The 15833-nt window shown below is 34.8% G+C and overlaps 1 protein-coding gene across 50 annotated transcripts in view; it reads left to right on the forward strand.

Moving 5' to 3' along the window:
- The window catches only part of SEC31A (SEC31 homolog A, COPII coat complex component), a 106346-nt gene that overhangs the window by 14609 nt on the left and 75904 nt on the right, over positions 1-15833 (forward strand). For 45 of the 50 annotated variants that reach the window (XM_004472648.5, XM_004472651.5, XM_004472654.5 and 42 more), the window contains 5 exons: positions 5235-5314; positions 5986-6109; positions 8042-8240; positions 10133-10228; positions 10651-10791. In XM_004472648.5, the coding sequence (XP_004472705.1) occupies positions 5236-5314; positions 5986-6109; positions 8042-8240; positions 10133-10228; positions 10651-10791 (639 nt within the window). In that variant the 5' untranslated portion in view covers position 5235. Of the gene's footprint in view, positions 1-5234; positions 5337-5985; positions 6110-8041; positions 8241-10132; positions 10229-10650; positions 10792-15833 lie in introns of all 50 variants that reach the window. The other 5 variants (XM_071215757.1, XM_071215783.1, XM_071215790.1 and 2 more) reach the window with 2 other exon arrangements.

Genomic DNA, 15833 nt, shown 5'->3' on the forward strand with positions numbered 1-15833 from the left:
GTACAGATATTTGGACCTTTCTGTGCTTTAATTTTATCTTCTGTTAAATGTTTTTCAAGTGGCGGCTGTAGACAGTTTTGAACATATAAGAACTCAGCATATTGCTAGTCTAAGGCCCTATTCAGGAAGCAGTTAAAGGATGAACTTTATCCTCTAGAGATGACTAGGAAAGCAAAATTACTGTTGGAGAACATTGAATATTTAACTACATACTAAGACTAAAAAAAAAAAAAGCGGGAATAAGAGAGAAAGAATATAATATAAATGTTAAATGTTCTGATAATGTAGGAATTGATTATTCAACTCATATAAATTAAGGGAAGTGGGGAGTAGAAAGTTGGAGGTAGAATAAGTTTGTGGATGGCCTCATCTTTAAATGGGAGTCAAAGGACATCATTTAATGCTGATGAATCAATTAGTAAAAGTAGGAGCATATTTAAGTATACAAAGGTAAGCAGTGAGAAAGATAATGCTAGTGATTATAATTGTGTATGTCAGAGGGGCAGTAAGATTTTACAAACTAATTTTATTAGTGCTCAGAATAGGGAGTCAGTAGTTATACTGTAAAGAAATAGAAAACTAAGGTTATTAAAATTATTTAAAATTATGGTAACAAAAATAGAACTATAACCACACACTAGAACAAAAATATAGATCTTAATGATCAGAATTATAAATACACATACTAACAAGAGAACATCAGTGAACCATTTTTCTAAAAACCATAAAACCAAACAGCGAAATATGATAGCCCAAAGACCAAGCATATCTGTCACATGAAGGAATTGTAAGTAGCTTTTGCTAACCTATTAAGATTTTCAAATTAGATTACTAAGCAAAATCTGATTCTATGCTATTTGCAAGACAGACACTACGCATTGCTTAGAGAAATCTGTGCAGTGCTCAGAGAAATCTATGCAGTACTCAGAGAAAATTTAAAGTCTTAAATATTTCAACGAATAAAGGAGATAGAATAAAAATGAGTGAGGGAAGTGAATTTGGCTCAACGGATAGAGCATCCGCCTACCATGGATAGGAACATCCACCTACCACATGGGAGGTCCAGGGTTCAAACCCAGGGCCTCCTGACCATGTGATGAGCTGGCCCACGCACAGTGCTGATGCACGCAAGGAGTGCTGTGCCACGCAGGAGTGTCTCCTGCATAGGGGAGCACCACATGCAAGGAGTGTGCCTCGTAAGGAGAGCTGCCCAGTGCAAAAAAAAGTGCAGCCTGCCCAGGAATGGCGCCGCACACACAGAGAGCTGACGCAGCAAGATGGCGCAACAAAAAAAGACACAGATTCCCAGTGCCACTGACAAGAATATAAGCGGACACAGAAGAACACACAGCGAATGGACACAGAGAGCAGACAAGGTTGGGGGCGGGTAGTGAGGGCAGAGAAGGGGAGAGAAATTTAAAAAAAGAAAATCTTAAAAAAAAAATTGAGTCCAGCATTTAATTTAAAAGTTAGAAAGAACTAAATAAGCTGAAAGAAGGTAAAGGCAGGAATTAATAAAAATAAAAGCAGAAATTAATGAATTTAAAAATAAAACGAGTAGAACTAATAAGCCCAAAAGATGATTCTTTGAAGAAGAAAAATCAGTAAAACAGATAAGCCACTAGATAAGGGACAAATCTATAACAGAAAAAAATTAGAAGACTCATGAGTTTGTCTACACAAATAAATTAGAAAGGGTTATCAAAGGAAAATATTTACCAAAAATATTGTAAAAAAGACAGAGATAATTTAAACAAATGAATTTCCATAGCAGAAATAGGGAAAATTATCAAAGGAGCAACTGCCCCAATAAAATATCAGGCCCAAATGTTTCACAGAAGAATCTTATTAAATCCTTAAAGAACCAGTAATTCCAGGGCTGCTATTGAAACTGTTCCAGAGCATACAAAAAGAAGGTAAACTCCCATATGTTTTTATGAAGCAACTAAAATATTAATATCAAAACCTTACAAAGATTGCTCAAAAGAAAAAAACTGTACACTCATTCTCATGACTGTAGAAGCAAAAGTCTTCTAAATAAACATAATCTAGAAGCGCATTAGTAGAAAACAGATCATGATCAAAAGGAGTTTGTTCCAAAATGAAAAGATTATTTAATATTAGGAAATCTATTCATATAATTTGGATATTTGATGGATCTAAGGAGAAAAATCAAATGGTCATCTCCAGTAGCCAGATGAAAAGCATTTGACAGAATTCAAAATCCTGTTCTTCTAAATAGCAGTAACTGATGGATATTTCCTTAATATTGCATCCATTTACATCTATACATATGTGTAATGTATATCTCAAACCCCAAAATAATGCTTAATGGGGATACCCTAGGCATTCCAACTAAAGAAAGAAACAAGAACAAGCAATCTTACTGATCATTTGCATTTAATATGGTACTACAAATACTAGCAGACTTAGATGAAATAGAAACTAGAGGAAAAAGAATTTGAAATATGGAGATAACTCACCCTTGACACAGATGTTATGAGTGTATTTATGACAAACCCAACAGAATTTACTGAAAAACTACTCCAAAAAAAGACTTCATTGAAGTAGGAAGATACAAAATTAATATAAAATGATATTGTTAGCATTCATATATTAATAGATAACAAGAAGACAATCAGTATAATGGAAAAAAAGACCGTATTTTCAAACACACAAAATGATAAAGTAAGCAAACACAATATCACAAAAAAGTTTAAAAGATACAAAAGAAGCCAAATCGAAAGACAACATGACCTTGATAGGAAGATTCAACATTGTGGCAATTCTCTGTAAGTTGATTTATGATTTGGATGCAGATTCAATAAAAATACTAACATTCCTCTTTTTTTCTGGGATTAACAAGATGATTTTGAAGTTCATATAGTAAAATAAATAGTAACTGCAAGGAAGACTGAAAAAAAAAAACAATGGAAAGGAGTTATTAAAATCATCACTCATGTATGGCTTCAGTATTTAAAACAGTGCAGTATCTAGAATGTAAAGAGACAAACATAAGAAATCGAGTAGTATATTCAGTAATAAGCCTAAATGCATACAAAAATTTAATATATGATAAAGGTGATATCTAAAATGTGTAGGAGAAAGATAGGCTTTTTAATTAATAGCTTTAAAGCAACAACAACAAAACATAAACTTTGAATTTAAACATTGTGCATATACCCCAAGCAGGTCAAAATTTAAATGTAAAGAATAAACCATTACGATTCATAGTAGTGAATTTCTTTAGTTTCCCATACTGTTTTCTCTGAAAATCAAATCCTTTTCTGCACAATGAAGTAAAAAACAAAAAAGTGCGAATATTAAAGTAGCAAATTGTTTTAAATCTTTAAAATACAGTTTGAAAAAGAAAGAACCATGGTGTGTATGTGTGTTTAAACTTTCAGGTGTGTTTACAAAATATGAATATACTCTGTCAAAGAAAGAAAATAATAGCACTCCTCACAGAATTGTCGTCAGTTTTAAAAAGAGATTGAAGTAGGAAAAGGGGAAAGTATCTAAAAGAGTACCTCAGTTTCTGCAAGTATAAAATTGGTATAACTTACTCCTAACATCTTCATATCTGATAGGTTTATTGTGATGATTAAATGAAACAATACATGGAGAGTGCTTAGAAGCACTTTAATAAGCTCTGAATAAATGTTACTATTAAATCACCAAAAAAAATGAATAAATCATTAATGAATCATAAAAAAATTACGGGTGAATTTCTATATAATGTTGGCATGGAGAAGGCCTTTCTAACTCATCAAAATTCAGAAGCAGTTTTTTAAAATGACTGATATATTTGGACAAATAAAAATAAAAATCTTCTGAAAGGTAAAAAAAAATATATAAGCAAAGTCGAAAGATAATCTGGGAAAAATATTTGCCACTCATATCACAGACAAAAGGTTAATCATCCTAAAAATACAGAATTTGTAGAAATTTGTAGAAAAAGTCCAATAATCTAACAGAAAAATGTACAAATGATATAAATAGACACGAATAGATGGATGACAGTAATTGAAGTAGGGATGACTCATATAAAAAATGATCATCATTTATAGTATGAAAAATGCAAATTTTAACTATACAGAGCTAACATTTTTTACCTATCATATTGATAAAAATCTAAAATTATGACAGCATACTGATGAGGCTTGGGACAGGAAGTAATCATTTATTACTTTTAGTGTGAATAGATGCAGTTGCTATGGAGGACAATTTGTCAATATCCATCTAAATTAAAATTGCATTTATCCTTCGATCTAGCAGTTCTACTTCTGGTATGAAAAAACGTGTACATAAGGGCCATTCATTTCAACATTGTTTATAAAAATAGCAAAACATGAAAAACAACTCAGGTGTTATAGCAGGGATACTGTAAATTATGGTACATCTTTACAATGTCATAAAAAGCAACAAAGAAGGTGCAGAACAGTGCTCCATTATGCTAAATGGAAAAATAAGACTATACATTTTAAAAAAACTTAGGAAAGGACAAAGAAACTAATAAATATGGTTCCATTTTATAAACAGAAGAAACTGTTTGGAAGCAGGGATAAGCACAAGACAACTATATATGCTTTTATGTTGTTTGCGTTTTGAAGCCATTCGAATGTATTGTCTATATTAAATTAACAAAGATTTTTTTTAAGAAATCTATAGCACAATGCCACTTGAATTTTCCCCCAAAGTAATTTTAATGGTAGCTTGAAGTGACCAGTTACCTAAAAACTTCTGCTTTATTTTAAAAATCTGTGGATTTAGTATTTTCTCTTTAGAAAGTCTGTTTTAATTTAAAATTTGCTCTTAACTTTTGTGTAAAACTGGTCCAAAAAAGATGCACTTTGTTTATTGTGTGGCTTCTTTTACCCCTGCTCCACTGTTACCCATTCCTATTTAAAAAGCAGATTGTAAAGCAAAGTTAATTACTCATACATCTACCTTGTATTCTTTTGTGGGATGTTTTCCAGGGTGATTTTCAGTTTAAAGGCTACAATCTGTAAACAATTAGAATAGCCTTACATATTTGTCTAAAAATAATTTATATGTTTCTCTTATTTTTAATATTGAACATTTCTAACAGTTAACACCTAAACCAATTTGATTCATTGGTGTTTGGGCATTCGTAATAATATAGTGGTTTGTTCAGTGTTTTTCTGTGTAAAATATGTTTATATGTTCTATGTTACATGTTCAATATGTTCTATGTAAAATCTCTTTCACAGGATGAAGTTAAAGGAAGTAGATCGAACTGCCATGCAGGCATGGAGCCCTGCCCAAAACCATCCTATTTACCTGGCTACAGGCAAGTTCAAAGAGAGCAAATAGTATGAAGAACATTTTCTCTTCTATATGTGGTGTATTTGTACTTGCCCTTTAGCTCCAGCTTCATCTCCTGGAAAGCATCTCCTTCCCTAGCAAAATAACCACCATCCTACCTATCTATTATATTCCCATAGCACTCTGTGCATCATAGTGTTGATCATGATATATTACATATGTAGTGTCTTCCCCACCCCAGAGGGATTATTCTGTGTTCGCCTTTATTTCTTCAGTATTAAGCACACTGTTTTACATGTGAAAGACAGCTAGTAAATATCAGTTTAATGAAGAGCAGTTTTGATGCTAGTACTTTCAAGTTACAAGAGTTGATTATATCATTTATATGACCATAAGAAAATACAGTAAATCATGGGACTGTTTTTACAGAGAACCTTTAAAAAACATATAACAGATATAAAAATAATCTGCACTACCCCCCTTACAAACATTATCTCTCAGCCCTGTTTAATTGTACCAGAATCTCATTGCTATTGTCATTTAAGCATCTGCTCTATGATATACATTCTGAGATTTAAGCTGCTAATGTACCATTCATGAGAAAGATAATTGAAAAACATACTTTTCTATTTTGTATAGTTTTCTCTGAGTCTTTTGTTTTTGCACGTGTAGTTACCATAAATGTATTTTCTGTAGGAACATCTGCTCAGCAATTGGATGCAACATTTAGTACTAGTGCTTCCCTTGAAATATTTGAATTAGATCTTTCTGATCCATCCTTGGATATGAAATCTTGTGCCACTTTCTCTTCTTCTCACAGGTATGCAGTTTACCTCTAAGTTCACATGATTATGTAATTATGTGTTGTTGTAGTTGATACTTAGCAGTTTTTCTGCTCACCACCATCTATCTCATTACATTCCTCCATGTCACCTTCATATTGTGTCTCCGTACGAGACCATGATATTTTATTCTCCACCTGTAGAAGTACTTGTCATAACAGACATTATTTTTTAAAAATATTTGTTTGTTTATTTGTTTACTTTTTGAGAGACTGGGAATTGAACCTGGGACCTCATGCGGGACGCCAGTGCTCACCACTGAGCCACATTGGCTCCCCTGAGTTGGCTCCCTCAAACACTTTTCCGCTGTCAGATACATTATTTTTCTTGGAAAATTTCAGACTCTTAGCATCTTTACTATTTAACAGTCTACTTGTGTGTTTCTATAGTGAAATAGAGTTCCTTTATTTTTCTGGAGAAGCTTGATTTTACAAGTGAACTAAAGGTGGCTTAGGAAGATTATGTAACTTGTCCAGGTTCTCATGGTTTCAAATGGTAAAAGCATTTTCTAGTCCATATATATATATATAAAACATAAAATTTGCCATTTTAACAATTTTTAAGTATACAATTCAGTGGCATGAATTACTTTTGTAATGTTGTGCTATCATTACTACCTTCTATTAATACTTTTTCATCACCCAAAAAGTTGTATTACTTAACTACTGCTAAGTGATAATTCCTCATTCCCCTTCCTCTAAGCCCGTAGTCACCTCTAGTCTGCCTTCTGTGTCTATGAATTTCTAAATACTTTTAGATACTTCATTGAAAAATAATTGTACAATGTTTGTCCTTTGTATCTGGCTGTTTCACTTAGCAGGTGCTTTTGAGGTTTATTCATGTTGTAGCATGTATCAGAACTTTATTCCTGGGAAGCGGACTTGGCCCAGTGGTTGGGGCATCCACCTACCACATGGGAGGTCCGTGGTTCAAACCCCGGGCCTCCTTGACCCGTATGGAGTTGGCCAACGCGCAGTGCTGATGCATGCAAGGAGTGCTGTGCCATGCAGGGGTGTCCCCCGCGTAGGGGAGCCCCATGCTCAAGGAGTGCACCCCATAAGGAGAGCCGCCCAGCGTGAAACTAAAGTGCAGCCTGCCTAGGGATGGTGCCGCATACACGGAGAGCTGCTGCAGCAAGATGACTCAACAAAAAGAGACACAGATTCCCGTGCCGCTGACAACAACAGAAGCGGACAAAGAAGAACAAGCAGCAAATAGACATAGAGAAAAGACAACTGGGGCGGGGAGGAAAGGGAGAGAAATAAATTAAAAAAAAAAAAAAAAGAACTTTATTCCTTTTTATGGCTGAATAGTGTTCCATTATATGGACATTTTATTTATCCATTCATTTGCTGATGGGCATTTGGGTTCTTTCTATCTTTTGGCCATTGTGAAAAAGGCTGTGAACATTGGTGTACCAGTAAGCCGATGTCTTTGGACACACAAATCAAATATACTTTGTCACAATATATAACTGTTACATATGGAAGATCTCAGATTTGGTTCCCAGTACCTCCTGAAAAAGCAAAACAAACGAGAAAACCAACTCAGTGAAGCCGATGTTGCCCAATGGTTGAGTGCTGGCTTCCCACATATTAGGTCCCAGGTTCATTCCCTGACCCCCAGTACCTAAAATATATATACATACATAACTGCTACAAAAGTTCGTACTTTCTAAAGATGAATAGACAAATTCAAAATCAAATATGCCCCCCAAAAAAGTCAAATATTCTGGTGTAAATATAAATAAATACTAAAATACTGTTTTACCTAAGCCATGCACAGTTAGCAGGAAGAGACAGGAAGTACTGTTTTTGGAGTATTTATGAAAGCATAAAGGATTGATGTTTAATTTCATATTGTTTTCTCTGACGTAAAAAATTAGTTATTTTAGTCATTTTATCTTAAAGGTACCACAAGTTGATTTGGGGGCCTCATAAGATGGATTCCAAAGGAAATGTCTCTGGAGTTCTGATTGCAGGTGGTGAAAATGGAAATATTATTCTCTATGAGCCTTCTAAAATTTTAACTGGAGACAAAGAAGTTGTGATTGCCCAGAATGACAAACATACTGGCCCAGTGAGAGCCTTGGATGTGAATATTTTCCAGGTTAGATTTTTCTTAAAATATATGGTATTCTACTTTTAAATATGTGTATGAATACACTATACCTCAGTCTTGGAAATGAAAGCTGAAGGTATGTTCTGTGCAGGTTGATGAATTAGTGGTACTAGAAGAATGTTGAGTTCAGAGCTGGTCGAGGATGAATATACTAACTCCATGGAGGGGATAAGGCCAGTAGGTTTAATTGTAGAAGCCCAGATGTGCTCTACCATCAGATTGGTTTTTTTCTTTTTAAACATTAGGAGCCCCATAGGTTGGAAGCCTTGCCTTTTAAAAGTTTGTGCTAGTCTAACATTTCTGTTACCCAGCTGATGCTATGGTATCTGTGTTAATCCACTCTTAATATTTTTTTGAGAAATTCTGTGTTTATGACAAAAAGATTACTATTCTCTCAAATAATTAGAAACATTTAGTGCAAATATAACACAGATTTTATGAGTGGGCAGTTAAGATTCTTTAATTACCCTCTGTTGCCATCATAAACATTACTAATAAAGATCTTGAGTTAATAGGATATTTAACTGTAACCACCATAAAATGGATATTATAGTAAGAAACTTTTAGGTGATTATTTTTCTTGGCTGATGAAAAGATAGAATTTAGAAATACTGAAACTCAAACTTCCTCTCTTCTACAGTTTGTGATATCTTCTCTTTTGATTAGTTAGTTCCTGTGTTAATTGGATTTAACATCTATTTTTGGTAAAAGTGCCTGGCCTTACAGGTGGCTGCTACCATAGAATTCTTCTCTTTTCATAATTATATGCAGGTTGATTAGAGAAGAATTTATGAGAATGAAAGTTAATATATGATGATCATTATTTTACTCTAATTTGTTCTAAAATTTCAGGGGTTTTTGACCCAAAAGGTATACAACAGAGATAACCTAGAAATATTGCCACCAGGAACAAGGTTGAGTGTAAAAGAAATAGAAGTATATAAAGATTTAACACAAAGATTTTACTAATCCTATCTTGTCTAGCCCAGGAGATATCCTGTGAAAGATACATTTTGGTTTATGATTCAGCTATCTGTTTTAAAGTGATAACTGGGGACCTTTTATTGTTTCCCACAATCAAATCCCTTTCCAGAGATGAAAAACCACAAATTATAATGCTCACAGAGAAATGGACTTGGCCCAGTGGTTAGGGTGTTTGTCTACCACATGAGAGGTCCGCGATTCAAACCCCGGGCCTCATTGACCCGTGTGCAGCTGGCCCATGTGCATTGCTGATGTGCGCAAGGAGTGCCGTGCCACAAAGGGGTGTCCCCCCGTAGGGGAGCCTCATGCGCAATGAGTGCGCCCCATAAGGAGAGCCGCCCAGCGCGAAAGAAAGTGCAGCCTGCCCAGGAATGGCACCACACACACAGAGAGCTGACACAACAAGATGACACAACAAAGAGACACAGATTCCCGTGCCGCTGACAACAAAAGTGGACAAAGAAATAAGACGCAGTAAAATAGACACAGAGAACAGACAACCGGGTTGGGGGGGTGGAGAGAAATGAATAATAAAAAAATTAATTGATTAAAAAATAATAATGCTCACGTAGTTGCATACTTTTTAAAAGAATTTATCTACGTAATTGTTATTTTAAAAATATTTTATATTTTAATTCTAAAAATATTTTATATTTTAATTAGTTCAGCAAAATTTTTGGTAAAAAAATTTTATAACATTCTTAAAAACTGTTGAAATTTGCATAAGAATTGTGGATAATTATTTAGGAATGTTGATTTCATGTATGTATATTGTGCTTTCTTAATAAAATGGAAAAATTTTATGAGGTAAAACTGAAAGACCTTTCTGGCTCTGAACTGAATGATTTTGAGTTCTTAATTATTCATAAATGATATTTAGTTATTTCTTATTGCAGACTAATCTGGTAGCATCTGGTGCTAATGAATCAGAAATCTACATATGGGATCTAAACAATTTTGCAACTCCAATGACACCAGGAGCCAAAACACAGGTATTAGATTGATTTTGATTAAAAAATCTGAAGAAAAACTAACCGAGTATTCTTCTAAGTGTTTTTATTTCAATTTTAAGTTTTTTTTTTACTTAAAACGTGTATATTTAAAATAATTGTTTAGAATTCATTTATTTTTTTTCAGTATAGTAAATTATTAACAAGCATGTTTCTTCAAAACATTACTGAGTCCTTTATTCAACAGCAAATATTTATTCAGAACCTACCACCACCAGATACTGTTCTATGTACTGCAGTGAACAAAATGGACCAAAATTAGTAGTTTTCATAGATATAATTAATTTTGTACATACTGATAACTACTCAGTATTTTTTATTATATCTAAACTTAGAATAAAAATCATAAAGTCAAAAGGAAAGCTTAAAATAGAGAAGTGGTGTTAATTGTTTATTACTTATAGCCTCCAGAAGATATCAGCTGCATTGCATGGAATAGACAAGTTCAGCATATTTTAGCATCAGCAAGTCCCAGTGGCCGGGCCACTGTGTGGGATCTTCGAAAAAATGAACCCATCATCAAAGTCAGTGATCATAGTAACAGAGTAAGTATATGACTGATTGGTGACAAACTTGTTTGCATTTCTGGTATAGGTATTCCTATATTGTTTGGCACAGTTGGCAACAAAATGTCTGTAAAGCTGTAACCTGGCCTCTCGTTGAGTGTCACATTGGAATGAAAGATTTTTGCCCGGGGCAAAATTTTAAAAATTCCCAATAACCTTGTTGGATATTATTAATGATGACAAGGTTAGTTAATTAAGGGGCTTAATCTATGATAAACTGATTATTTTGCTGTACTAGCTGTTTCAAAGGATTATAGCAACTTTTTAATTCAGCCTTACCTTCTAGAATGTACAGATTTTTCCTGCTAGGGATTTTATGACTGAACTTATAGTTTCAAAACTCCTGACTTCAACACTTTCTCTGATTTAGGTATTGCCCAGTAAGCAGTGCTTATAACACATTAAGTTCTCAACCTTAAAAATTCCATGATATTCTGTCCTTAGGTACAATAAAAAATTTAGACAATTTAGGGCCTTGTTTTTCATTAAATTTTTAGTTTAATGTTCTTCAAAATGAGTTTGCCTAAATTAGATAATACATACATAAGTTTAAAACTACAATAATAACAAAAAAATATTTTGAGAGAGTGACATCATAAACATGGCAATGTAAGACATCCCTTGGAAAAGTCTCCCCTCAAAATCAGTTAATAAAAGGATAAATTCCGCTTGCTTGGAACTCTGGAGTTAAAAGACTGCACAAATGCTGAATTGAAGAAAAAGTAAAAAAAACAAAATCAGGTAGAAGAAGTATGTAAATACTGGAATTGCCAATCTGGACTCCTGCCCCGCTGACTGTGTCCTGTGCGGCTTAAGAGTCACACACGGGCAGCGTGGCCCAGGACCTTCCTACTATGGGTGCATACTATAGAGCCAGGAACAGGGACCCACATCCACAGAGACCCAGGGTGAAACACCAGTGGCAGAGGAATACTGCATACAAAGCACCCTCAGGGGAAAAAAAAGAGAGTGCCTCAAAACTGGAAGAGCTGCACATAATAGTTCTCTGTTTGCTGGACCACCTAAATGCAAAATGGTCCTTTCTGCGTTGATTCCATATGGCTCTGAGGTGTATGGTGCTCTAATGGGGAAGAAACTGGAGGCAGAAAAGCCTCAGGGGGGAGGAAAGAAAAGGAAAAATGAACTGCTATAACACAGGAAACGGCCCAGAACTGAAAAGTATAAGGAAAGAGGGACATTGGGTAAGGAAGAGAAATTAAACAAACCATAGGAGCTGTGGATAAAATTCTGCACAAAAACAGAACAGATCAGAATTCCCAGGGAAAGAATAGAGGAAAGGAAGCTTTTTCCTGGAAACAGTTGCAACCAGAGGACAATCTTAAAAATTATATCACATATCCAAGGCAAAAAATCAGGTGTGGAAGGACTGAGAAAATATGAGCAGTTAAACACAAGCAATTCTAAAGGTCCAAATTAAATTGACCAAGCATCCAAGAGGAGACTTAACATAAAGGCAATCATCAGTAAAACCTAGGGAAAAGGGAGAAACTGATCTTCAGAGTTTAAAACATCAAAATAATCAGATACCACATAACAGCAAAAAATTACAAGCCATACTAAGAAACAGGAAGATAAGGCTCAGTTCAAGGAAAAAATTAAAATTTAAGAGGAGACATACAGTTTAGAACAACTAATCAAAGAAGTTCAACAAATCTACTAAATCAGGAAGTGAAAGAAAATATAGATAGAAATAAACTAATTGTGAATATAGAACTAAAGGGTATTAAGACAATATGTGCACAAAAATAAGATTTTGGAAGTTTATTAAAAAATAGGGATGAAAGACACAATAATGGAGATTAAAAATACACTAGAGGCATAGAACAGCAGACTTGAATGAACAGAAGAAAGATCAGTGAACTAGAAGACAGTACAATAAAAATCATACAGACAGAAGAACAGATAGAGAAAAGGATAGAAAAAATTGAGCAGTGTCTTAGAGACTTAAGTGACAGTCTGACACATACAAGCACATGCATCAAGGGAATACCAGAAGGAACAAAGAAGGGAAAAGAGGCAGAAGGAATGAAGAGAGAATTCTGAAAGCAGCTTTCGTCACATACAAGGGATCCTCAATAAGACTAAGTGTGAATTTCTCATCAGAAGCCATAGAGGCAATGAGGCAGTGGTAAGATATATGAAAACCAAACTGCAAGCCAAGAATTCTTTATCCCACAAAACTATGCTTCAAAAATGAGGAAGAGGTTAAAATATTCACAGATAAACAGAAGTTGAGACCATTTGTGAACAAAAGGCCTGCCTTACAAGAATTGCTAAAAGGATTTCTTTAGTTTGAAAGGAAAAGACAGGAGAGAGTGGCTTAGAGTAGTATAAAGAAGTGAAGATCTTTAATAAAGGTAACTAAATGGGTAAAAGCAAAACCCAGTAGTACTTTATCCTCAATATATAACTCTACTCTTTTTTTTTTCCTACTCTTTAATTCCTGTAGAGTCAGAATACAATTGAACAAGAAAAAGTTGTATTTCCTGATAATGACCATGTAAAATATAAACAGTTAAAAACTGTGGAACAAAACAATATAAAGAAAGGAAACAAAGGAATTTAGGGACAGAGACTTTGTATGCTATTGAAATTAAGTTGGTATCTTTTCAGACATAGATTGTACAATAAAAGCCTAGGATAACCACACAGAGTATGTTAAAAATACACAGAAACAGCCATTATTTAAAAAACAGAAAACAATAAGTGCTAGAGAGGATGTAGAGAAATAAGAAACTGCTTCACTGTTGGTGGGAGTGTAAAACGGTGCAGCCTCTGTGGAAGACAGTTTGGCCATTTCTCAGGAAGCTAAATATAGAACTGCCATATGATCCAGCAATTCCTCTACTAGGAATATATCCAGGAGAACTGAAAAACTATGACACGAGCAGACATCTGCACACCAATGTTCATAGCGGCATTGTTCACAATTGCCAAAAGATGGAAACAACCCAAGTGTCCATCCACCAATGAATGGATAAACAAAATGTGGTATATACGTATGATGGAATACTATGCTGCAATAAGAAGAAATGAAATAGGGACATATGTGGTAACATGGATGAGTCTTGAAGACATTATACTAAGTGAAGTAAGCCAGATGCAAAAGGACAAATATTGCATGTCTCATTAATATGAACTAAATACAAATAATAAACACATGGAATTAAAACCTAGAGTATAGGTTATAAGGAGATAAGAGGAAGGTTGAGAAGAACTGTGGATACTTGATGTTTGTAGAAGTTTTAATTAACTTGACTGTAACAGTGTGGAGATGGATAGAGTTGATAGTAACACATTATAGTGAGTAACAGCTGGTTTATAAATGGGATTGTGACTGAAAAAGGTAGTCTGGGGAAGTAAATGTCAGTAGAAAGAAAGCCAAAGAATAATCTAGGGACTGAATAACACAATGAACCCAGAGGTGGTTGAGAATTGTGGTTAAGGGTACAAATGCAAGAGAGTCCTTCTGTGAGCTAGAGCAGATGTACATCACTATTGCAGGGTCATGGGATTATGGAGAAACATGGGAAAACTACAATTGGTCTGACCTATAGATTGTGGTTAACAGCAATACTATAATATTCTAGCATTCATGCCGAGCTATACTGTGTTGATAATGGAGGGTGTATGGGAAAAGTATGCCAAATGTATGCTATGGACCATGATTGGTGGTAATAGTCTGATGATATTGTCTCATAATATGTAACAAATGTTCCACCTGTGTGTGGAGTTGTATGGGAAATCTGCACATCTGTATGATTGTTTTGCAAGTTCACAATATCTGTAACAAAAATACATAAAAAAAAAAGTATGGGTTGGGGGAAAAATACACTAAATGTAAGATAAGGAATATAGCTGATAGTAATATTTTGACAGTGCTCTAGCATAGTTTGTAACAAATGTTTCACACCAATGCAAAGAGTTGGTGGAAGGGTGATGTATGAGACCCCTGTGTGATGTTATGTATGTTTATTTTGTAAGTTCGCAATCTTTACTATACACACTTATTGTGTGTTCATGTATGAATGATATACTTCAATAAAAATTAAAAAAGAAAATATACAGAAACAGAAATGAGAACATGATCAATCAGATAAAAAAAGATCTACCATACAGGAAAGGAGGCTGCAATTAAGGAAAAGAGACAAAAAAGAAAAGGCATTTAAAAACTAAAGGACAAAATGGCTGAAGTAAGTACTGCCTTTACAGTAATAAAACTGAATGTTAATGTTTAAACTCCCCAATGAAAAGACACAGATTGACAGAATGGATAAAAAAGTATCATCCAATTATGAGTTGTTTATAAGAGACTAACCTTACTCCTAAGGATACAAATATGTTGAAAGGATGGAAAATATAATCCATGCAAATTGTAACCGTAAGAGAGCTGTGGTATCTGTGCTAATATTGGACAAAATAAACCTTAAGTCAAAAGCTTTTACAAGAGACAAGGACACTATATATTAATAAAAGGGTCAGTACACCAAAAAAAAGTAACAAGCATAAATATCTATGCAACTAGCCACAATACCCCAAAATACATGAGGCAAACACTGGCAAAACTGAAGGGAGAAACACCTCTACAATAATCTGTTCATCAACAGATAGAACAGACAGAAGATCATAAGATCAATAATGAAACAGAGAACTTGAATAATACGATAAATGAACTAGACCTAACAGTCATATACAGGGAAACGGACTTTGGCCCAGTGGTTAGGGCGTCCGCCTACCACATGGGAGGTCCGCGGTTCAAGCCCTGGGCCTCCTTGACCTGTGTGGAGCTGGCCCATGCGCAGTGCTGATGCGCGCAAGGAGTGCCGTGCTACACAGGGGTGTCCCCCGCGTAGGGGAGCCCCACACGCAAGGAGTGCACCCATAGGGAGAGCCGCCCAGCGCGAAGGAGGGAGCAGCCTGCCCAGGAATGGCGCCGCCCACACTTCCCGTGCCGCTGACAACAGAAGCGGACAAAGAAACAAGACGCAGCAAAAAGACAC

The sequence above is a fragment of the Dasypus novemcinctus genome, chromosome 1, assembly GCF_030445035.2.
Source record: "Dasypus novemcinctus isolate mDasNov1 chromosome 1, mDasNov1.1.hap2, whole genome shotgun sequence".
NCBI lineage: Eukaryota > Metazoa > Chordata > Mammalia > Cingulata > Dasypodidae > Dasypus > Dasypus novemcinctus.